This window comes from Harpia harpyja, chromosome 2 (genome assembly GCF_026419915.1).
Source record: "Harpia harpyja isolate bHarHar1 chromosome 2, bHarHar1 primary haplotype, whole genome shotgun sequence".
NCBI lineage: Eukaryota > Metazoa > Chordata > Aves > Accipitriformes > Accipitridae > Harpia > Harpia harpyja.
The window spans coordinates 57,263,823-57,287,387 of record NC_068941.1 but is presented as its reverse complement, the minus strand read 5'-3'; the positions used below and the strand labels follow the sequence as shown (position 1 = coordinate 57,287,387).

The following is a 23,565-nucleotide window of genomic DNA, read 5'->3' as shown; positions in this document are numbered from 1 at the left end:
CATTGAATTTTAAAACAAGACATTACTATCCTGGTAATGTACCTACTTCATTTGGTTGCTTCTTTTCGCTTTGTAGTAGTAAGAACACGGACAAGGTTGTCACTTCTTGCTAGATGTTGAAATGCAATGTTGTGTTTCTCTATAAAGTGAGTATTTAATACCTCTGATGAGAAAATATGAATTTCCATTGCATTTCTATACTTGCTTTTAGATAGTGATTCTACCCAGTCTGCTAGAAGGTTTCCATATAAAGATCTGCTGTTTTTTCCAGAGCTGTAGCTACATAATTAGGACATGGGTAAGAAGGACTTGTGAAGATGTCAGATATTCTGTTTCAATTATATTATAAAGCAAAATTAAATTCAGTAAAATATATACGATGTTCCTGATTACATACTAGATGTATGTCCAAAATTTTAATAATATTATAAACAAGTAGTTTTAGTCCTAACAGATATTTACAACATCTTAGTAGTAACACAATGGAAGTCATTGTAATAATACAGCACGTACAATGTTATATCAGTAAAACACTTCTAAAAAAAAAAAAAAAAAGGGCATTTTGATTATTTTTGTACTTAATTTTATTTCTGTGATATGTTTTCTAACAGCCAAAATACTGATATTGCATTTAGCAGCAGATCAGACTAGCTGAAATGGGTTAGATTTAACACTTTCTGAAGACATTAAAAAAATCACGCTAAGCAAGTACCTCAGAACAAGGAGGCATTATTTCATTTCCAAAGTCCCAAACTGGGTTCTGATTCATTCTGAGGCTCCTTAGAGGTGGTTGATGGGGGCCATGTTACCAAGTCCATAGTATCTTATACCTTGGGCAAAGTTTCCTTTTAGAAATTTAAGAAAAAAAAATCACTATATTTTGACATAGACCTTGTTGAATTCCAGGCTGCAGAATAGTGAATAAAAATTTGAATAGGCTTTTAAAAAATGAGAAACGGTCCTTCGTGTGAGAAGTAGCCCCCATAATTCTGATATTCTTTTTACGTTATGAAATAAGGATTTATAGATCTTTCAGACTCACTTGCCCAAGCTAGTTCTAGACTGCAGTGTTTGAGGTGAAACGGTTGTGTGGTCCAGAGCATGTGGAGACACCGGGCTGTCTCTGAGTACAGAGGTAACTCCAGTCAAACTCCAGCACAGCATGGCATCACTGCCTTTGTTCTTGTTCCAAGAGCATTGTAGTCCACAACAGTTTAACTCTACCCTGCCAAGACAGAAATCTCATCTATCTAAACTGTAATATATCCAAATCCACAGAGTTGTCTTGGTATCCCAATACAATTTTCCTATTAGTAGGAATGCAGTACAAAGTACCCGGTTGCCAGTGCTCAAGCTGATCCAGAGTTGATAAGCTTTGCTGCACGCACACTGTTGCCTGCTCAGTCACTCAGATGGTGCTCAGGAAAGAGGCTGCTGTCTCAGGTATGGAGCAAATACGTAGAGCTGACATCCAAAACTGTGCCCGAGCTAGTAAAAGTCCTTGTGGGTGAGCACCCTAGCAGAGAACAGTGAAAGAATATGGTTGGATATGTTATATTATACATTTCTGTGACTTTCAGGCTATTACTAGTCTGAAACTTTGAGGACTTTATGTTATGCTGACAACATGACTGTTACTCAGTTTTGTTGTTATTTGGCTTCCCTTGCTCTTGTCTTGGGGAGTTAACTTCAAGAAATAATCATGGAAATCAAATAAATGTTGGTTGAAAGGGACCTCTGAAGATCACATACTCCAGTCTTCCTCTTAAAGCAGGATTATCCCCAACACTGGATCTGGTCTTCCATGTCTTTGTCTAGTGCAAGTGTTTAAAAACTCCAAGGATGGGGATTGCATAGTTTTTCTGGGCAGTTACAGAAGTGAAGTTGTTCCTAACATCCAGTCTGAACCTCCCAAGCTGCAATTCATGGCTCGTGCTGTTGTGTATAACAGTTTTGTTTGTCATAAGGTTTTGGCTTCCCTTTGGATTTTTTGCCAGCCTTGTAGAATTAGTGGAGTCTTCAGTGATGTTTTCATTCAAAAATGAAGAGAACGTTCCATGGGGTGGAATAATGAGATCCATTATGGTTTAGCTTTTTTATTGCCTAGGAAGAAAACAAAAGGCAAAGTTTACTTTTATTCATGCTATTTTACAGATCCTTCCTAGCCGTAGATTGGCAGGAGGGGGGAGTTAATTATTTTTTTTTGGCACAGAGAGCATGCTTTAGTATTTATTTCTAGAGAAAAAGTAATACTGAATAACAGTTAGGTATAAATATAATTTGAGGCTGCATTTAATCATCCATAAAGATACACTGGTCTTTTAAATATCTGCTTTCAGTTTTCTTTGAAATTGACCAACTTTGATTTCCTTCCCAGGAGCAACAGAACCTTGTTATCATTTGCAATTGTGAAGGCAGGTTTATTCAATATATGATAGTATTTATCCCCACATCAGCCTGATGATCACTGCTTCAAGCAACTGGGTGTAATTTACACACATAATAATTTGGGGGGTTATGTAGGATTATATCAATATCGGGACTTCCCTTTGAAGTAGAAAAGTTATCAAGTAAAAGTAAAAAGTAAACCACGACAAAAAGTCATCAAGGAAATGGACCTATAGCTGCTGTAGAATAAATGTGGCAGACTGCACAAACAAAAATTATTTAAAATAAGAGCATGGAATAGATTTTATTTAAAAAAAAGTCTTTTTTCATTAAATGGATATGAAAGCAGTAACTTAATGTGGAGCTATCAACATGCTAGACATTGTGCAGACTGTAATGCAAGGTTTTTGCTTCTGAAGAGTTTGAATATCTCTGAGGACCCTAAGACTGCATAATTTTCACAGATTAATAACTTTATTCACATGAGTAATCCTGGTAAGACAATCTATTTGTTGGCTACATAACTAATTCTACTACAGAGGAAGAGCATATATCTAAACACATGATTTAACAATAAAGTTTAGCATCTTCTCAAGTTATCATCACAGTTTACATCCATGTGTATAAGTGCAGCAATGACTGTTAAGAAGAGAGTTAGAGAAGGACTGTGCAAAACAAAACATCCAACCATAATCAATGATTTAGGGATTTTTGAGCCAGCTCAGGCATACAGAATATTATAGCTCCTAGCCACTGATGAATGCATTCTTATTTCTTTTTAATCCTTTTTTGAATTAATTATGGCACAACATTCTGTAACAATGAATTTTCAGTGTTAACTTCATGTAGTATGCAGAAGTTACTCCTTTAGGATGTTTTTTTAGTCTATAATTTGCATGATAACTGTATTCTGTGACTTTAATAAGTCATGGGACGTAGTCCGTTTTTTTTTTTTTTTTTTTTCCTTTTTCCATCTATTTGGGGCTTTATAGAATTCGCCATATAGATTTCTCTTTCTTTCCTCCTTTCCAAGTTGAAAATTTCTACTATTTCCTCATGCAGAAGAGGTTCCAGGCTGCTGGTATCTATTCTTGCAACCCTTTACTGACAGAAATGGGGTCATAGATAATAAGAGTCAGCGGAAATAATCAGGTATTTATTAAAAGAAAAAAAGTGCAGGGTAGTTTGACATTCTTGGAAAGATAAGGAGGAGGAACTAGACAAGAGTATTGAAGTATTGTTGGTAGAGTTAGGGAGGATAGACTTATTAAGAGGACAGAGACAGAAGAAAACTAACTGTGGAATTAAGAGCTGTCATTTTCTAAGAGGAACAATGTGAAGTAAACTGCACAATCAGTATTACTGTTGTAATTAACTATAGTTGAATATAGATAGAGTATGTTGAGTATAGTAAACTGAACAGCCATTGGAGCATGCAGTGTTGAGCTGTAAATATAGTTCTGGGTGTGAAGGTACAGCAAGAAAGATAAGGAAAAGTAAGGTTGGATAGGCTGTGTTGAAGTTGAAAGATTTCTTCAATTCTTTCATTTCTCCCTTTGGTAGACACTAATCAGTACTTCTAATGAACATCCATTTTGATCAAGTTTTTATGCCATTCCCTGGAGAAATAAAACTGATTTGAATGTAATGTGTCACATTTTTTTTCCTTTAGCAGTAACAATGAATCCTTATTATATGGAGTAAGTTTAAAAGTTACAGTAAATATTTTCATTATCAAAAGAGTTTCAGTTATTAAGCAAATTATTTGTTGTGCAGGAGGTAAATCTTAACCATTATTATAGGAATTAGCAGTTACTATTAACCTGGTAATTTTCCTCATTATTAATATTAAACTTAGTTAACTTTGATGCTGATAAAACACATGTACCTAAGTAAAAATGGAAATGTCTTTTCAGTTTGTTAATTTGAATTCCTAAGGCAGAGTTTAATGTGACAGCTGTGTAGGTGGATGAGATGTTGACTGAGAAGGAAAAAGAAATTTGATTGGTTACAAAGAAAAGGACAAATCTTTTCTGTAACATTAAAATTACACCTGTTATGAAGGACACTTCCTGTCCTACAGAGTGAATTTAAATGAAGTGTATTAAGTGCCTCTTTGGTATAAGGAAGCTTAACCACAGAATGAATTTAAATGGGAGATGTCTTTCTGTGTGCCAGTAGGGCTCATGCAAAGTCACTGGGCATAAGAACCTGAAATTTTGAGTCAAAGTCAGTAGAACAATACTCATTTAGCTCTTGGTAGTAAGACTATCAGTCGTGCATAATGGAATCAAATTGTGTTCCCCAGAGATTATGTAAAAGTGAATGATGATGACAACTAAAGAAGTGAGATAAGGTTTTTGTATGTTTGATCTTAAGGATAAGAAAAAAGGGAAGAACACCACTGTGGAAAAAGATAGAACTAAAAGCACAAAATTATATCATATTTAAATATGCTTCTTAATTAACTATGGAAATCAATATCCAAAGCAGCAAAACATACTGCACGTTTTCTATTCTTTACTTGCTTGTCCACCAATACTGTCTGTTAACCTTGTAGGCTCTTCTGGCTCTTCTGGAGTCTGCCTGACTCCTCCTAACCATAACAAAGTATAAGGAGATGATAGCTAGAAAAATCAAGAAATTTCCTTCTATTACCTCATTCTCCTACTGCTTGACCTTAAAATAATTCATAATATGACCTTTTAAGAAAGATACTAAAGTCTCTTAGATGTCAGAGAGATATGCAGAGACCTTAAATTTACACCTGGGCATTTGTCAATACAACATACAACATAATTCTCTTCCATCAGCTAAATGAGTGATACTGGATTTGGTGAATTACCTTCAAATATGGCATCTGGCCTCTGTATGAAATTATCAACTCTCTAGTTCAGTGATTTTCAATAATTTTCAATTTCTGGCTCTGAAATTTTCCAATGGAAGTGCAGACCCTGCAAAGCAAATTTAGCTGTTGGCTGTTCTGGCAATTGCCCCATTTTTATTTGCCTTTTGCAAATACCTGACCACTAGTCCACAGACCAAGAGGCGTTCACTGACTGCAGTTTGAAGACAACAGCATTTTTAAGGGTTTCTTTAGGCATCAATTAATAATTTGAATGGTTATTTTAATTGTTAAGAAACATATTTGTCTGAGTGGCTAAAAGATGCAGAAACATAGTCCAAAGTTAAATGTTTTACCTTTTGGATCCACAGATAGCTTTTACTAAATTGAATATTCCTCAAGTGCATTCAGCTAAGAATAAACTGTGTCTATTAAGATACTGCACGGGTCTTTAACAATGAAGGAAAGTATAATGCCAGTTTAGAGTCATATTGATGATGATTTATGATATAGAAAAAGAATGTGTGATAGTCTTAAAAAGATTTATAGGTGCTTAGAGAAAGCAAGAGAGATGGTGTGTGTACATGCTGAATGATCAAGTGTGTACTAACAAACATGAGACAACACATGAAGTCTAGTGTTTGAAATAGTGCTTGAAAATAAGGTATATGTTTGGCATAAAGTGTTAGGATACTGAGAGAAAATGATATAGCATCATAAATACTTATAAATAGCTCAGAGTTTGTTTTAGGCAATGTATCTGTGTTTAAAAGTTAAGAAGGGAAACTATTAAGAAAAATTCATTCAATTATTTTAATCTCTGGTATGCTTAACATGAAGGAAACTAAAGTACTGTTATACATCTACCTGTTCTGGAGATGTGTATAGTTCTGTGATTTGTATGTCTCTAGGCAAGAAAATTTGTAGAGACAAATTATAAAATGCAAATAAGGTTAGAAAAAAATATTTATTTTGTACAGTGGCAAACCATACTATAAGAATTTGCTGGATGGACAGGACTAACTCTGAACCTCCATCAGATGTAATTTACAAAACCAAAAAGGTCATAAATAATATGTGTAAAAATCATCTCTCCAGAGTTAGTTTTAAGTGATCCTAAAAGATGACACCAATATGAGTAATTAGGATGTAAATCAGGCTGAAACTCCCTGAATGTTTGATTAGTGATTTAGCACAAACTTAGACAGGTATATGCTACTTTGTTGCAGTTGGATTAGTTGCAGTAAAATGGATTCCAGAGTCTTTCTCTTCTCCTGAAACTTTTACATGACCTTTCCATTCTGAAGTGTCTAAGAGCATCACAAGAGGGACGGTTCCATCAGATTATCTGTGGATTGGAAAGACAGTTTCATAAATTGAAGCTAATAAAATGAATAATAAACTTTTTCACTACAGGAGATTCTGTATTAGTATCAAATTGATTCTTTGCTCTGTTAAAATGATGAAAAAACATCAAAAAGGAAAGTGGTGTCGTTTGATTGGCATTTAAATGGTTGAAATGCAAACTTCCAGCTACTTCACTGTTGTGAGTTGCATATTTCAAGGAGTTGAGGGGAACTCCAGTGCCAACTTGTGTAATAATTCCTAAAATTCTTGAAAAGCCATTTGGTCTAGCTGAAGCCAGAAGGTTTTAAGCTGAAAGAATGTTCAGGATTATTGTGAGTATCAGTACAACTAGATTTCAGACAATTCAAAAATACTGAAGTACATCTTGATTGTGTACAATTCATGCTTAAATTAAATTCATATTCAAATAAATAATTTTCAGTCTGTGCTCCACTTTTTCAAGTTCTGCGTTAGGAGTCATCCTTCTTCACTGAGATGAAACATACAGTGATTGGTATCTTAAACCTGTCTCCTTCCTCAGACCTCAAGGCCTGTTGAATCATCCACTGGGATGGTTATGGTCTAATTGAGAATTGATTGCACCTTGAATAGTGTAAGTGGAATATTAGAATTCTTTCTGAACCGGAGCAACAATGTCTTGAAAGAAACCATGTTTCATTGCAGAACCATATGTTTTGTCTGCATTAATTTCTTCAACCTGTGATAAAAAAAATCGGATTCTCGAGCTGGGAAAAGTGGCTAATACCTTGTTTTCAAGAACTGCATGTAGCTGAAGAATATTTCCCAAATAGAATGACTAGAATGCATGTTATGCTTGCATTTTTCAAATGTAGGTTGTAAGTTAAATCCACATGGAAATGGTTCAGATAAACAACCTATAATGTGGTCAGTATTTCTGAAATTATAGCAGGTATTTCAGACCTTTAAGTATTAGTATGAAAAGTTAAGACAAGTATCTCTCTCAGCAAAATATGCCCCCCTCGTAAGGGGCCAGCAAAGAATTTCTCCTGTTCTAATTATCACACCTCAGCCAAAAAAAAACCCTAAAAAAAAGAGAGAGAAGAAAAAACACCATAGATTTTCCCATTGATCATATTACTCCTTCATGAAAGATATATGTGCTTTTCTTTGTTCCATGTATGATAAAGTGAACCAGAAGGTTTTAAAGTTTGTGTGATAATCTATCCCCATTTTAGTTAACAGTAAACTGAGCACAGACTTGAGTGGACAAATATTTTGTTCTCTATTTTTCTTGCTCATGTTATTAAGCAACTGCATGATCTGCAACTAAAAGATAATTGTTTCTTTATGTGTATAATGCTAATGCCGGATTTTGTACTCTTGGCAGAAATCCAGCAGAATATGAATGAGACCACAAAACTTTTTCACAAAAGTAATCAAGTGTTAGTCAACCTGTTTTCTCTCCTTCTTTTATTCCCTACTCACTACTAATTAGGACTAAATTTGTGAAGTAAAGATATAAATTATATATCACAATAAACTTATGAACTATCAGGTTTTCTTCCTTTTGGGTATTCTGGCTGGAATTAAGAGTGATTAAATTTTCTATTAAAGTATGCTAACAAAAATTATCCAAAATATACTAGTAATCAATTTCATTTTGTAAGGTATCTATCATTCTAGAGTTTATTGATCCAATCTTCTTTGTTTTGGTTTGGGTTTGGGTTTGGTGTCTTGGGTTTTTTTAATACTTCCGATCAGGCATCTTGACTTTTGCAGGGCTAAATATTATGCTTTATTACGGCTGATCATTTTCTGAATAATCTCAAGAATTTTGATGATCACTGTCTTTTTCATCCTACTTTAAAACTGTTCTTGATGTATCAAAACATTCAGAAAATTTTCAAAAGCACTAATGTATTTTGTCAATTTCTAAGAAAAGCATGTACCAGCTGGGAAAAGGAGCAGCAGAAGTTTCATATGTAAAAGTGAAATTATTCCAAATTTGAGAAGACATACAGCTGGATTTACACAGAGAAAAAATTGCTACAGAGGGATACATTTATCAGAAAACATGAGCATCTGAATTTAAAACATTTGCTAGCCATGGTTTATCTGAGCACCACATTCCCCTCTTCTTTTCGTAATGCATAGTGAGGGAGATAAAGAGCAATTAGAAAATCAGTACATCTTTTGATACCATCTCATTTTTTTCAGATGGAAAACTGTCCAAGTAACCACTTGCTAAAATTTTGCATTCTACACTGCTAGAGAAATATGATACTGTAAAACATTACTTTCAGAGCTAGGACTGTTGCTTTCTTTTGTAGAATATCAAAATAATGTAAAGACATAATGTACAATGTTAGAAACAGGAGCAAAAAAACCAACTTAAGCTACATATTCTGTGGTTAAAAGCTAATTATTGCATTGAAATCACAGCTCAGTAAGACCGAATATTTACTTCAACATCACAGAGCTGAGGCAAGTGAGATGCTCAGTGTTAAGAGTGTGAAGTTATGAAGCTGATATCATTGAAGCTAAAAGGCAACTAGTGAGGCTGAAAGCTCAACAATGATGACTAAAGTTAGAAGGCAACAACTGAAGCAAAAATAGTGACAATGTGAGGGAAGATTTAGGGGTAATGATGTGAGACTCCAAAAGAGGGAAAAAAACCAGCACAGTTCAGCTGGTTACAGATCTAAAACACTCAGTTGCAGAGCAGTTACTTTTGTGAGGCTGTTATTCCTGCTGGTATGAAAAGTGAATTAAACTCATGGTCTGGTAAGAAAATAGGAACTAAGTTACAGAATTGTTGTCTACCAAACAGCTTTTTAGCTTGTGGTTGGTTGGTTTGTTTCTCAGAAGCAACCAGGTAAAGGAAATAGCAAAGGACCACATTATGTGCAATACTGCATGAGATAATCAAGCAAATAAATTCCATTCACAAGGCAGTCCAAAACCTTTACAAAAAGTAGCACTTCCTTGAGAGGGTCTAGTGAGTTACCCTGACATCTTGGGGCTGTTTTTCTCCCATGACTCAGTTAAACTAAGAACAAAACCACTATTATAAATCTAAGTGAGGGATTGGTAAAATAAAGTTACTAGATAATGCTACATTAGGGGCTTTCCTCAATAGGGTAGAAATATATGTGGAATTTTTTTCCTCAGCCCTTCTTTTTGCAGCTTAATCAATAAATTCATTTTTATGCTTTTGTAACTTTTGAAAGCAAAGAACTAAATGATTCTCATGGCATTCTTTCCAATTCTTTTTCTTACTTGAAGCATAGCAGTAGCACAGGAGATTTCCAGTCTCTTAGGTTCATGAATCTGAATCTTAACAGGCAAAGTTTTTACTAAGTAATTTTGGCCTTCCCTTCCAATTTGCATAGTCTCATGGATTCCAAGGTTGGTTTTTTGCAAAATATTTTGCAAATATTTTTTTTTTAATATTTTGTCAAATCCAGTAATAAGCTTCTGGAAGACTTGAATATAACCATTTATTCATAAGAGTGACCCTATGCCTTATACCTTGTGCAGGTGTGAGAAAGTAATTTGGGCTACTAGTGTGTTTCTAATTAGTGTCTAATTTAGGACTGTAGGTATATGTCTATATCAAAGAGGTGGTGTTAAAACTAATGTTTCCTTGATGTCGCCTATTGGCATCTGCCTCCTTTGACCACCAGTGTTTGCTTTTTTTAATCCTGTTATTCTTCATTTGACTTTTCTCATTCTATGTATATGAAATTTGGAAGTCTCAAACCTGAATCAGGCTGCTAATCTCTGATGAAGTATGGTGATGTTGGCATTGACATTTCTAAATCCTTTTACTCAGGCTCAGCTTTACTGAAATTGTATAACTGAAATTTCACATGTCTTTGAGCATTTTGGTCTCATTTTAAACATTTCTAACATGAAAAATGTTAATATGAACATTGATAGGATTAGTGCAAGTATTCTGTTACAGGATGCAGGTATTGTTTATGGGTGTAGCATGTTTGAAGCATCTCCCATGAGTTAATCTCTGTGTGTAAACAGAAACATCTTGTCATTCTTAAAGTTTGTAGTCATCCTGCTACCTAGCCCTGGGGTAAGTAATGTTTAAAAATCCAACCTTATTCAAGAATCAGTTAACTCTGGTGAAGTTCATATTTCCTGAAATTGCAAGATATAGCTCCCATGATGCATTCCTGCTTCAGTATGGCATTCAGGCATGCCTCCTCTTTAGAACAGATGTTATGCACGGTAGTAACTGTTCCTTTTTGTTTATGCGGTTTCAAATAAACAGTTAAGTGAATGGTTTAAGATCTTGCTAAATTAGTTAAATTGTTTTATCATTATGTACTTGTTCACATTTGTAACAGTTATAATGAGACAATAAAACACTGAAAGTGACTGAGGACTTTGCCTCTGAGATGTTTCTCTGCTAAACTATTAAGCAATATGACACTAAAGAGGGAGCTAACGTCTTATCTAAAAGCAGAGGAAGATAAAGCAGTCTAACTGCTTCAGTTTGCATCAAATAACCAAGGAATTGTCTGCAATAACACTGAATGATTTCTGGTTCTTACAGTTTTCATTTTTTAAAATCCTTTCCTACCAATACACAGAATATTGTAAGATATTGGGGAATAGCTATTTCCATAACTGTCCAAAATTTCTGTGTCCTACTTGATGATTTGTTTTTTAAAGCTTTTTGAACCTTCTTTCCTTTTTTATCTAGAATGCACAAGGGAAGATCTTACTACACATTTTTGCCACAGGTGAGTGTATTGGTACAGTACAGATGGTGATATACAGTTTTATATATAAATACTTTCTTTCATTTTATGAACTTGAAAGCTTTAGTTCGTAGATGTACCTTTGTGGCTTTCTGAGGTATCTACACATCTGCTGTTTTCCTTGACAATGGCGATACAGATGCTGCTATCACCATGGGAATGGTACTCCTGAATGAAGCTGCTACCTCCAAAGGGGATGTTGGAAAAAGGAGAAGTAAGTTATTTAGTACAACTAAGACAATGTTTAGACAATTAGAAGACAGTGAGAAATTACAAATGAATATCTGATTAAGTTTTCAGAAGGTCTCTACCTTGAATGAATTTTTACCCTTTGTGGGGTGGAGAAGAGGAGAGTATAAAAATTCTGTTGATAAAACTGCATTCACATGAAGTTGTAACAGTAAAAAAAACCTTTTAAGCATACTCAGCTAAGGTACAGCTTGACACAGTATCTCCACAATGTAGTACTGCATAAGTGCTTTTTGGCTCTTGTATTATATTGGAAGTCAGCGACATAAAGAACAAGAGTTTCAAAACATTGTTTTCAAAGTGAATTTAGGCAGTTAAGATGCTTAAGATGACGGCATCCAAAGGAGTGTGAAAATTCTTTTACTTGGTATGCTTTGCCAGTATCATGTCTCCAGAAGAAGGTGAAAGCCCAACAGGAGGTATAGTACAGAACACATCTTCATCTGTAATGTCTAAAGATTCTTAGCCTGAATTGCAAGTTTTATGTTTTTCTGAATGTTGTTTTCATTCAGAATATTTGCAAGATATTTTGGCAATTAATTGCATAAACACACAACATGAAATTATTTTATCCAGATTTAAACTTCCTGTTATGTCGAGCAAACTTTTACTGAGTATGACATAGGTCAAAACGAGTATGCCCATCTGCCTTTGTACCTTTTATAATATGTTTTTTTCATATCCCCTGCCACTTATTCTTTTTCTTGTATAAGGTGTTGAAGACCTTTGAAAGATACCAGACTTCCTACGCTGCTTCCTCTTTCTTTCTAGATCAGTTCTTTAGCTTATTCTATGTAATACACTGTATTGCAGATAGGGCTGGCCAACTATTTTCTATACAAGCATTCTATAATTCTAGATAATAGCTGGTTGAATGTTGGCTAGAGATCTCTAATCTATAGTGATTTGAGGATCGTCTTCAATGAGCTGTAGATGTATAATTTAATTCTGAATATCTTTTACGGTACCTAGCTTTAATACTGATGTCAAAAGAGACAGTGACATGAATTTAATTGGAATGTGATCTTAGATCACAACTGAGGTCTGGGTCTGTGAACATGGACACAGTGAAATAACAGTGGGCTGCAGTACAAATTCAGACTCTCTTCTGCTTGTGGCCATTATGTGAATGCTTTCCGTGTACCTGCCTTGCACTGTTCATTCTTTGCAATTTATTCATCCATGCTTTGAAATCATATTTGTGAGTGGTGATTTCTTTATAATGAAGTGTGTTTATAAGATTTGTACATGGCTAGTTTTCTCAAAATAACTGCAGAAATTTTATATTTCAATTGACGTATGTCAGTTTCCACATGGTCAGTTTTAATGAAAAAATGCATCATTGTCAGTTTCCTCGGCTTCATGGTTGCTCATCCTTCGCTCAAAGCCAGCAAACTTTTGAAGCATGAATATTGCAATTAAATAGCAAAAGTTTGGCTAAAGTAGGAATAGTATAAGAAGAGAAGCTTTTAAAATCAAAGTAGCTTGGTAGAACCGAAACATTATCTAACGCAGATGAGTTGCATCTCAATTATATGCATCAGCTTCTAACATGTTGCCTTTTCTTTTTATTTATTTACACGCAATTGAGCAAGCTATCATGATCAAAAATGTTTTATGCTATTATTACACAGGATGCCAATTGGCGTTCCAAACTTTAATTTAATTTAAGCATTTACTTTGCTAATTCATTCTTTGCCTGAAAAGGGTCAAAGCACTTGCATCTGGATGCTATCGGAAGGTCTGCGTCATTGTTATTTATCTTCAAAACCTAAAGATTTATATTGCTATCAAGTTCAGAGTAAAAAGTGATTTGGCTATCAGCCTTGGAACTTACAACAGTGAAATGTTTCAGCCACTAAGAACTAGATAAAGTAGTTACTAAACTGCCTTTGCAGTTACTTCAGCCTTAGATGGTGGACTAGAGAGAATATGATTCCATTAGTCAAGGGATATTTTTCTAAATGTAATTTTCTTTCCAGAAAGAACAAGCAAATACCTGAAATCATATTGCTTGACATATAGAATTTACAGGGTTATTAAATCCGTTATCAGCAGTAAGGTGTTTGCATCCATATACATTTGAGTTGCAAATTACTGCTCTTTTTTCTTGAAAATACATTCACACTGACAAGTTATTTTTTCTTAATAACCATAAATATTATTTCCATATGTGTTTGAAATCCTTTCAGAAGATAGTGGGCATCAGTAGTCAAGGCAGTAACATTTTTTTATTTAATTGTGTCAAAATTCTCCATAAATGATGGACATAAATAATATTCTTTGTAGAGATTCCAGTTTTAAATCTTTTATGTGCTAATAAACAAAGTTCTTTTCTTTCCAGTAATATGCCTGGTAGGCCTTGGTCTGGTGGTCTTTTTCTTCAGCTTCCTCTTGTCGATATTTCGCTCCAAATACCATGGCTACCCATACAGGTAATCTCTCATTACATTCTCATCTTATAGATTTTAATAGCTTTGTATAAGTTTAAGAATGGCTTTCAGGTAAACGATTTTTAATTTTTACCACTGAAGTTTATGGGAGCTGGAAGAAGAAGGAAGAATAGTGATTAATTCAAGCAAACCAAAAAAGGGCTGGAAAGCTAATGTTGTTAACATGACTGTTAATGCAGACCAGTTAAATGGGTTTGAGCACAGACGTGGTATACACAGTGCCCCATGAAAAATGCAAAAGAAAACGTATGCTTGAGTTTATAAACCTTTATTAGATATTTATTTGTGCATCTTTATAACTAAGATGTACATAAGAAAGGCACAAAACCACCAAACCAGTGTACAGTGCTAAGGTATGATTTATCACTGAAAGTACCCTCTTCTTTTGTCAGCTACACCAGAGAGGAAAGAAAGGCTTACAGTCTTTCTTAATTATATGTACAGCTGTCAATTAAATAGTTATAATTTGTCTGAAAAGCAGAAAAAGTAGAAAAATAGGAAAGAAAATGCAGTTCTTACCTTTTGTAGGTGGATGCTTTCAGCTGGAAGGTCACCTACAGAGGTAGTCTGGACTTCTGATTCACCTCTTCTTGCTGTTCTGCTGTATATTTTTTTAGTAGCCTGTCAGGAGCAGATGGCCCATAGTATTTTCTTGTGATCCTGGTACCATTTTCAGATGTACATGAAAAAGCCTAGGTAGGGGAAAAGGAAAGGTGCAATTAAGCAAATCTTCAGTGCTGTAGTAATGATGGACCAGGCTACTGAGGTAAAAGCAATACAGTGACATTTCCTGAGTCACTAAGTTTGTCGAACAAAACAGACACCTGTTAATTTTTCTCTCCCAAAGCTTTGTTTTGTAAGATGACTAAATATTTTTAATGAGGAAGAGTCCTTTTCCTGTTGTTTTGTTCTCCAGGATTAGTAATTTTGTTCCATTGACTTTTGATCCTATTTGAAATGATGCTGTTCTTCCCATTGCTTCACTCTTCAGTTCAGCAGAGATCTATATATATACATATGTATATAAATATTTATATATGTGTACACTTGACATAGTCTTAACATGCTATGCCAGGCTTTAACAATAGAGATAATATGCATGAGCGCTGTTTTCCCCCCTCTAGTTGGCCACAGTGCATTTAAAAAGATGAGAATTTCCTTATTTCCAGTGACATTAATTTCTATAAACTAGTAGACTAATCCTTTACAGAATATTAGTCTACATTACTCTTACCATGTATGGAAGAGTAAGTGGATGGCATGTGTGTTGCAATGTAGACATAGTAACATTTTGCTGAAAGATCTGGCATGATGAAATGTCGACTAATACATATGTAAGGGAAACATTAGTACAACAGATTCAGAAAGTTATATTTTGAAATAAGTAGAGAACAAAAGAACTGTATTAATGTTAACAGTTCTATTGTTTTTACAGCCATTGTTAAAGAATCATATGAGAAATACTTCTACAGTTTTTCTCAGATACTTTGATTTCTATGACTAGGTCTTGCGATTAGTGCAGCATCTAGCTTTATATTCTGTGTTATGTTCCACTAGTAAGGATCCAGCCTTGCGAAGCCAACTTAGATCTAACATTTGAGCTAATACATAAAATTTTTCTATTAGGTTCTGCTGCGAGACTTTAGAACTATTTTCTTGTTTACTGAGCTTGGTCTCTTTATACAGATTAATTGACATTTAGTTTAGATCACCTCAGATTAGTTCTAGCATTTAATAACATCATACTCAAGACAAGGAAACTCTTCCCCTTGCAATATGCACAGAAGATGTGCTCCTGCTTTTTACTCATTTCTGCTAAGGAAAGAGGTCTCTAAAGGGCCCAGTAGTATCATATTGCAAGATTTCACTAGTATGGAGTTAGTAGTTTGCCATCTGGGATAGTCTGTACAGCCTCTCAGCATCATCTCTGGAGACTACCTTCTAGCTCGACTGACTTGAGGTAAAAGACAGGATCCAGTTTTCCTAAGTGTGAGATATTCTTACTTCCAGTTAAGTGGTTAAGTCTTAAACTTAAATGAAGAAGGAATTATGAGCTTGATCTGCAGCTCGTAAGCTCACTTGAGATGCACTCCCAAAGAATGTCAACCCACGGCCTGAGCTCACTGGCATCTTCTCATAACAAGTTTACTAAAAGGAAAAAGCAGTTGCTGTTGTTGTGTTCCTTGCCATGTGATTTAACAGCTATTAAAGAACACCTGACAGTTGTACTAGTTTCATTTTTAGCTCTTTCATCTTAGGAATGTTCTTATCACCTATTAATAACATGCTTATATGGCTGTGCCAATTTCCAGACCTTGCATGACTTTTGTGAGTGTTTGCATTAGGGTTTTTTGACTGCTGTATGATACCTAGGATGTCTGAGGTTGAACAGTACCTTGTGAACATTAGTATGCTCTGAGTTGGCATGCCTACACAATACCATTGATGTTATTGCAGACCTAATTGCTCAGGTCTACTACATATCTTGTAGTATCAGATATTGTAAGCTTTAAGAATTTAAGTAATGTAGGGCTTTTCCCTCTTTTCTCGCTAATCTGTTTGCTGTAAATTTTGGGTGGGATGGATTTTTTTTTTTAAGTTTTTTTTTTTCCCCACAATTGAACCTGTATTTAGTGAAATATCAGACATCTTTTCTTTGGAGTGTCTAGCAGAAGTTGGATTTTGTACTATGTAGATTTTGTACTCCTCTGTTCGTATCCAAGCTAAGAATAAAGGACATCAAGAATCGGGTAGGGTGAAAAGGAAGAGAAAGAGAACTTCTGAATTCTATTAAAAGTTTAATTTTAAGAAATTTAATTTGATATGCAATGCATGTGGAAGAGAAATGCACCTGTTAGTATGTTAAAGCTGGTGAAGAAAGAGAAGAAATCCAGCATAGTGCTGAAAAGAATGATTCATCACAATCTTGTTAAAATGAGATAGTGCTGCATCATGTCATTACTGTGAAGGAATTATTACATCTATAAACCTAACTCTGTCTTAAGGAGCTAAGTAGATTCAATATCACAACTTAGTAACACCAATCAAGTAAATTCATAAAAGAATGAACCCTGTGGATGCATAAGTACATGAGAAACATTTAATAGCTGGCTAAGTGTTATGCAGTTTTCTTTGGTTTTTTTATAATGTTACTGCTCCTGCAGAATTAAGCAAGATCTTACAGGCTTACTTGGACTGTCCTAGATTCTTCATTTTTTCATGGCAATAAATTAATCATACAATCTTAAATCCTCACTCAATGTAGAATTACTGTAAACCGTCACTAGAACTGATCCTTTTGCTTTGCTATTATCAAATTTCGTTTGCTAGTTTCCCAAATGTATAATTTACTTATCTGGTCCTTTCCAATGTTAAATCTTTGAGGTTTCTGTTGGTCTCTTGGGTAGCTCTGACCCCATTTTCTGTTGCATTATTTTAAATAAACATACTATTGATTCTTTGATACTTCAGTGATCTCAACCATGTCATCTTCATGACAATGCCATAGTGTTTCTTAAAAAAGCCTTTTTGGTTTATGTGCATAGTTGTTCTGAATTTTAATTAAGTGAACATGCAAAACACTAAGGAGGACCAAGTATATAAACTCTGTTATTTTCTCGTTCCCCCTTTAACTTAATATCCTGCATTTTAACTTCACTTATATATGCTGATATACATTAATCTTTTTATCTGAATTCCTTAGGATCTTCTAAGGACTTCCATGTCTCATCAATTGATGCCAGTGTAGATATATCTTAAATGTGAAATATGTCTGTCTTTTTACTTTCACTGGTTGTAGATTTCACCTTGAAACTATCAATCTTTATGTGATAAATTGTCCTCAGGCTAGTAAAGCTTTGCCTTTAACAATACTAACAACAACGCATACTAATGATCTGGCCGAAAAAAGAAAGAATGTTTATGTTGGCATGCCTAAAGCAACAATTAAAGAAAACTGAAATTGTTTTAATGCCATATGCAAGATCTGAAGCATCAACTTCACTGTCCTACTTTAAAAAAAAAAAAAATCAAATATAGTAAATTGTTTCTGTTCTCTGTCACCGAACAACCAAGTAAGTCCTCTATGAAGCAGCATGCATCAATAAAAAAGTAGCACATCCTGCTGTGCATCCTCTTTCTCGCCAGTGACCTCTATGTAGTGAAGATAAATCAAAACAGAGGTGGATAAACAGGAGTTAAAAACTGGAGAAAGACTGTTATTTCCTTTCTAATGTGCATAAATAAAAGTACTGGGAATGCTGTTATTTCTTTGACCCTGCTAATGCCATTGTCATTATTAATTTGTGACAAACAGAAAAGTGTCCAGAGGAGTGCTAGATAAGTCCACAGGTCTGTAAGTGTGCTCTTTAGAGGGTATGTATGTAGGAAGGGAGAGTAACATTTTGTTTACATTTTTTTTCATCCACTTCAGACACTTTCCAGTTAAGTTTTTGGTTCTTCCTTCCACAGAATTTTCTTCTTGAAGGCTAGGGTTGGGGAAAAAATGGTTTAATTAATATGCCGCTAAAATACCCTTATACAATAAAGCTTTGGAAGGGGAGAGGTGATGCAAAATGGAGGTCATAATGAAGGTTACTTACTGAGCGAACAAAATCGTGATGGATGAGATAGCATGTAACAAATCTCTCTGCTAGAGCCATTTTTACCATGGCAGGGCTTTTTCATGCCTGTATTAATCCACTTTTTTTATGGGAACTAGATGAAATTTTTCATTTTGCTAAAACTTTCATTTTAATTGCTGTCATTAACTGTTGAAAGATAATACAATAATTTTGTTTTATACCGTTGAACGTTTTCCCCTTTATAATGCTTTCTGGGTAAGACAAGAGTGTTAATATATATCTGAGACAATCTCTTTTGGAAGCCTTCTCACCCCAATATTTAAAGTGAGTAAGTGATATATTAAGTATCAAATACTCGGTGGTTGAGCAATATAATTTCATTATATCAACACAGAATTTTATCTGTCAACTAATACACATGGGAATGACAGAGATACTATTCTTAACTATAAGACAAAAACACGAACTCTAAGTTAGCTTTGCTAGTCAGGAAAGAGCTTGGAGGGCTCTCTGGAAACCTCACTTTAGGCAGTTTCTGTCCAAAAAGCACACAGAATATTAAAAAGAATGAGGAAGGATAGTAAGAACAAAACAGAAGACATCAGCACACTAGCACAGTATTGTATTGCTGGGAATGTTAGGAATGTAAATATTTGTAACACTAGTTTCTTCAAGAGGACAGACAGACAAAAGTCTTATCCACTGTTTACTGATCTTAAAAAAAGTTTCTCTTTTTTTTTTTTTTTTTTTAGCTTTGGCTGAAACTTATTAAATGCCCTGTGTTGTCTTTTCTGCTGTTTTCTGGATGAGACTTTTAGCATGGTTTCATTATTGTTGACACTTCCAGTTGTCCTTTCAAGTCTACATTTTATCGTTTGCTGTTGTTTTAATCTGAATTTAAATGATGTGAACACCTGAAAATTCAAAGTTATGATATAAGTTTTCATTAACCAGCTTACATTAAGTAGCTTTTTAAAGAATTTTTTCATACCTGCAGCTGAGTGTTTCATTATCAGATTATCCTTTATAGCCATTGTATTTGGGTATTATTGAAAAGGGTAATGTGGAGACTTTTTAATTAAACCATAAAAAATAATCAGCTTGCTGAACTCTGTATTGGTGGAATGGAAAATATATATTCTGTATTGACTAGCAGAGAAAATGAACTAAGCTGCAAGAAAGCATGATAAATAAAAGATGCCTTATTTTCATCAAAAAAACATAAATGTTAAGTCAGACATGAAGTATTCATTCAGTGCTTAGAGAAAAACAGTCAATGCAACAAGAACAGACAAATTGCAAGATGCCCAGAGCTTGAAAATTCCTTGTATTCACTATATACACGATATAAGAAATGTCTACCCTCATTGTAATTAAATTAGTTTCACTAAAGAAATCCTGTATAATATTGAGCAATTGAAATTAAATGCAAGTGAATAAAATGGAATAGTTATTTCTTGGAGATATACTGTTAAAATATTAGTAAGTAGAACAAATAGTATTTGCAGCATATAAAATTAAATTTATAAATAAATGTGAGTAGTACAAACAACTGTTCAGATCTTCCATGTTGATTTCATGCATAAAGTTTATGAACTGGTAAATCTACTTCTGATAAACACCAGCATTCACATTCAGGTCTATAGTGCTCAGCAAAATCAGCTATTTTCTTCAAAATGGCAGAAATCAGGATTATTTTAAAAGATGGGAGAACAATAATAAACAGTTGTCAAAACAAAGCATCTAACATTTAGCATTTTCTATACTACTTCTCTTAATGTGGCAAATTACATTGTGGCAAATTGTGTATACTACTTCTTCCTGTGGCAAACAGTTTGCATGCTCTTCTATGAGTAGAGCTTTCCTTCTGTGATTACCACCATTAAGAATGCCTCTTTTTGCTGTTGTGGCCTTCCTGCAAGTCTTACAGTTTACCATTTTCTCCAACCTATTCTACCCATTTCCTGCTGGTTAATGTCTGGAAGGGCACAGTTTGGCCAGCCTTTCCTGTTCTGCTTTCCCCTGCTTTGCATAAGGGGACATGGTTTCTTTTTAGAGATCTATCCCAACACATGTTGTCCAATTTGTCATTCTAGATTTTTCAGAAAAGGTATATGCTAGAGAAAATTCAGAGCGCGTGCTCAGTGAGGGGTGGTCACACCCTAGAGGCAGGTAGTTTTGGGGATGGAGGTGTGTTTTGGTATTATAATGAGATTATAATGAGCAAAGGTCACCCAGAGAACATGATTTAGCATGTCACTACTCCAGAACTGAGCACTTACACTATAAATCAGAAGTAAGGCAATAGCGTTGACAGAACTCCATTGTGTCACCTCCTTGCTTCAGTGGACTCAATGCAGGGACCTTCCATTCTTGTTCCAGTAGTTCCAGCTCCCTATCCCTGTGATGATATCACAGAGCCTGGCTGCAGCATCTCCACTCCGCTCCACCCTCTGTGTTGCTTCTCTTTCTTTGGTGTGCTGACCCTAGCTCCCTTGGTGTTGCTAACATCTAAGGTTATGTTGCTTAGGGAATTATTATGGAACAGATTCCTTGCATATCCACTGCATTCCACCCTGGAGGTTTACCTTCCCTTAAGAGGGGGACATATCAATAAGTCACCTCTAGCAATTATTCCACAGCACCCTACGCTTCACCTCTTCATGCAGTTGTTCTTGCTAGCTTTTCCCTTTCAATAATCACTTCACCCTCCAGCACCCAGCCAGTTGCCATCTGTTTTGCCTTGGTTTGTATGTCTTGCCTAATGAGCTTGTCAGCTTTTTGCAGCAGGAAACATCTTTATACCGACACAGTCTTTTAAGCTTATGGCACTTGTATTTATGTTTTGTAATGATTAATTAATTATGCCATGAATGGAAAACTGATGAAATTACTACAACATGTATGCTAGAGCACACTGCATATCTATAAGGAGATGAAAGATCTTCCATGTGAAGCTAGAGTCAGTGAAGAAACCCTTCCATTCAGTAGTTCATTGTCTTTGTGTTTGTACAGTTAACTCAGTCTACAGTCATGCACAAGTCTTTCTGTGTTCCAATTTCCCAATTTACGAGATAACAGTTCTTTGGTAAAGTACTTAGAAAGGTGTGATATGCAATGTAAGTCTACGTTTTTAAAAATACAAAGTTTCATTCCAGGAGTAAAGAAACAGGAATGTCATCTGAAACTTCTTCATCTATTAAAATATTAAGAATTTAAGAGTCTGCAACCCTACAGAGCCTTGCCAAGTTCTCTATACCTTCCCCACTCTGGAGCAACTTCAACAGGAAAAGAATGTTTTAAATAAATCGGAAGCATCCTGGGAGAGGTAGTTCTCCCTTTAAATAGTAAGAGCAGATGCAGAACTTGATTAAAGGGAACAGATGTTTGAAGTGCATTTTGCTTTTTAATTTTTTTAAATAGGCAAATTTAAGTTTCAGTCACTCAAGTTTTATTTGATAACTTTCATGCTTGTTTAGTAATTACTAAATGGGATATAAAAACTTCAGAGATTATTACACAAATGTCAAATGACTTTTCAAATGAATGTTTTGAATTCTGTGTTTATTCTTTTCAAATAATTGTGATGCTATGTTTTATATGCATTTTTCAGCATTTAATCTTGTTTTCTTTCTTTTCAGCTTCTTAATTAAATGAATTCAAGAGGGATTCATTTAGAGCTGCTTACCATGAAGATAAGCTATTACTGATATTATCTGCCCACCAATGTTACATGTGTTCAAGAATCTTTTGTTGGTTCACCTGTTTTTGTGATAATTTATATAGTATGCTGTTAGAGACACAAATGCAGTTTTATGCAATGAATGCATAATTTATAGAAACATACAGTAAAATACAGTAAACACCTCATTGGGAAGTGCTAAAAAGTTATGAATATAGTGTGCTCAAGAATTTAAATAAATTTCATTATAATGGGCTTCTGTTTAAGTCTTTGTCATTAACTTTAGTACATGAATCCAAAGGGTATTGCCAAGACTTTTCACCTGAAGTTTGTTACAAGGTTTTGAGATGTGTTTTAGAGCTGAACAAAATATCATTGGTTCTTCAATTACTGTTAAGAGAAATACCATGGTGGAAACTATAATTTAATGACTATATGCACCTTGCCACGACTTTGTTTTGAAACAGTATATGTATATGTAGTCTCTGATCATCTCAAACATGTTGAGCCATTAATATAAAATTATATTCTACATATTTTCATCCTGGATTTCTTTTCCTGGCTCTGCAGTATTCGGAGCACATACATTGCCAGTTCATCTCTCTTTCATGCCAGAGGATGGAATTCAAAATAGTTTGTGGAATCTTAAAGGCAAGGAGGCTTAGATCAGTCAGCACTCAGATCCTTTTAAGCTGACTCTGTGGTGGTAAAATCAGAGGATGGGAGGCAACAATATTTTGTAATCCACAACATGCTTTTTTTCGTAGGTAGCAGCAGAAGGAATGTATTATCCTGAATGATGTTTGTAAAGCAATACAGATGAGTCTGTTGGAACAGGAGTTACAGCAGTTGCCAGTTGTCTGGGTTCACCCAGCTTTGTGAAAATCTTGCATAGGAATTTGTAATGCCATTTAAAAATGCCATTTTTGTAGCTGCACACATCTCGTATTACATGAATTGCTCATAAACCTTTGGATATGCCTACATACAACAGCCCTGGTATAACAGACATTCAGAGACCTGGTGGGGAAAAAAGTAATCAGTAGGACACTGTTGCCAGGCTACTGACTTAAGAATGGTACAGCAGGATATGCAGGTGACAAAGCGGCACCATATAGGAAAAATTACATAAAGCACAACAGCATGGACATCTTGCAAGAAAAAAAGCATAGCAGTAGGTCTTCATGATTGGAAGTCTGTACTGACCTAATTAAAAAAAAAAAATCTAATTCTAAAAAAGAATTAGAACTGTGCT

The 23,565-nt window shown here is 34.8% G+C and overlaps 1 protein-coding gene across 1 annotated transcript in view; it reads left to right on the top strand.

Annotated features, from left to right (window-relative positions):
- The window catches only part of TUSC3 (tumor suppressor candidate 3), a 135,455-nt gene extending 112,890 nt beyond the window's left edge, over positions 1-22,565 (top strand). The window contains exons 8-10 of the mRNA XM_052779978.1: positions 11,483-11,557; positions 13,937-14,027; positions 22,270-22,565. Of these exons, the coding sequence (XP_052635938.1) occupies positions 11,483-11,557; positions 13,937-14,027; positions 22,270-22,285 (182 nt within the window). The 3' untranslated portion in view covers positions 22,286-22,565. The remainder of the gene's footprint in view (positions 1-11,482; positions 11,558-13,936; positions 14,028-22,269) is intronic.
- Positions 22,566-23,565: the final 1,000 nt, after the last annotated feature.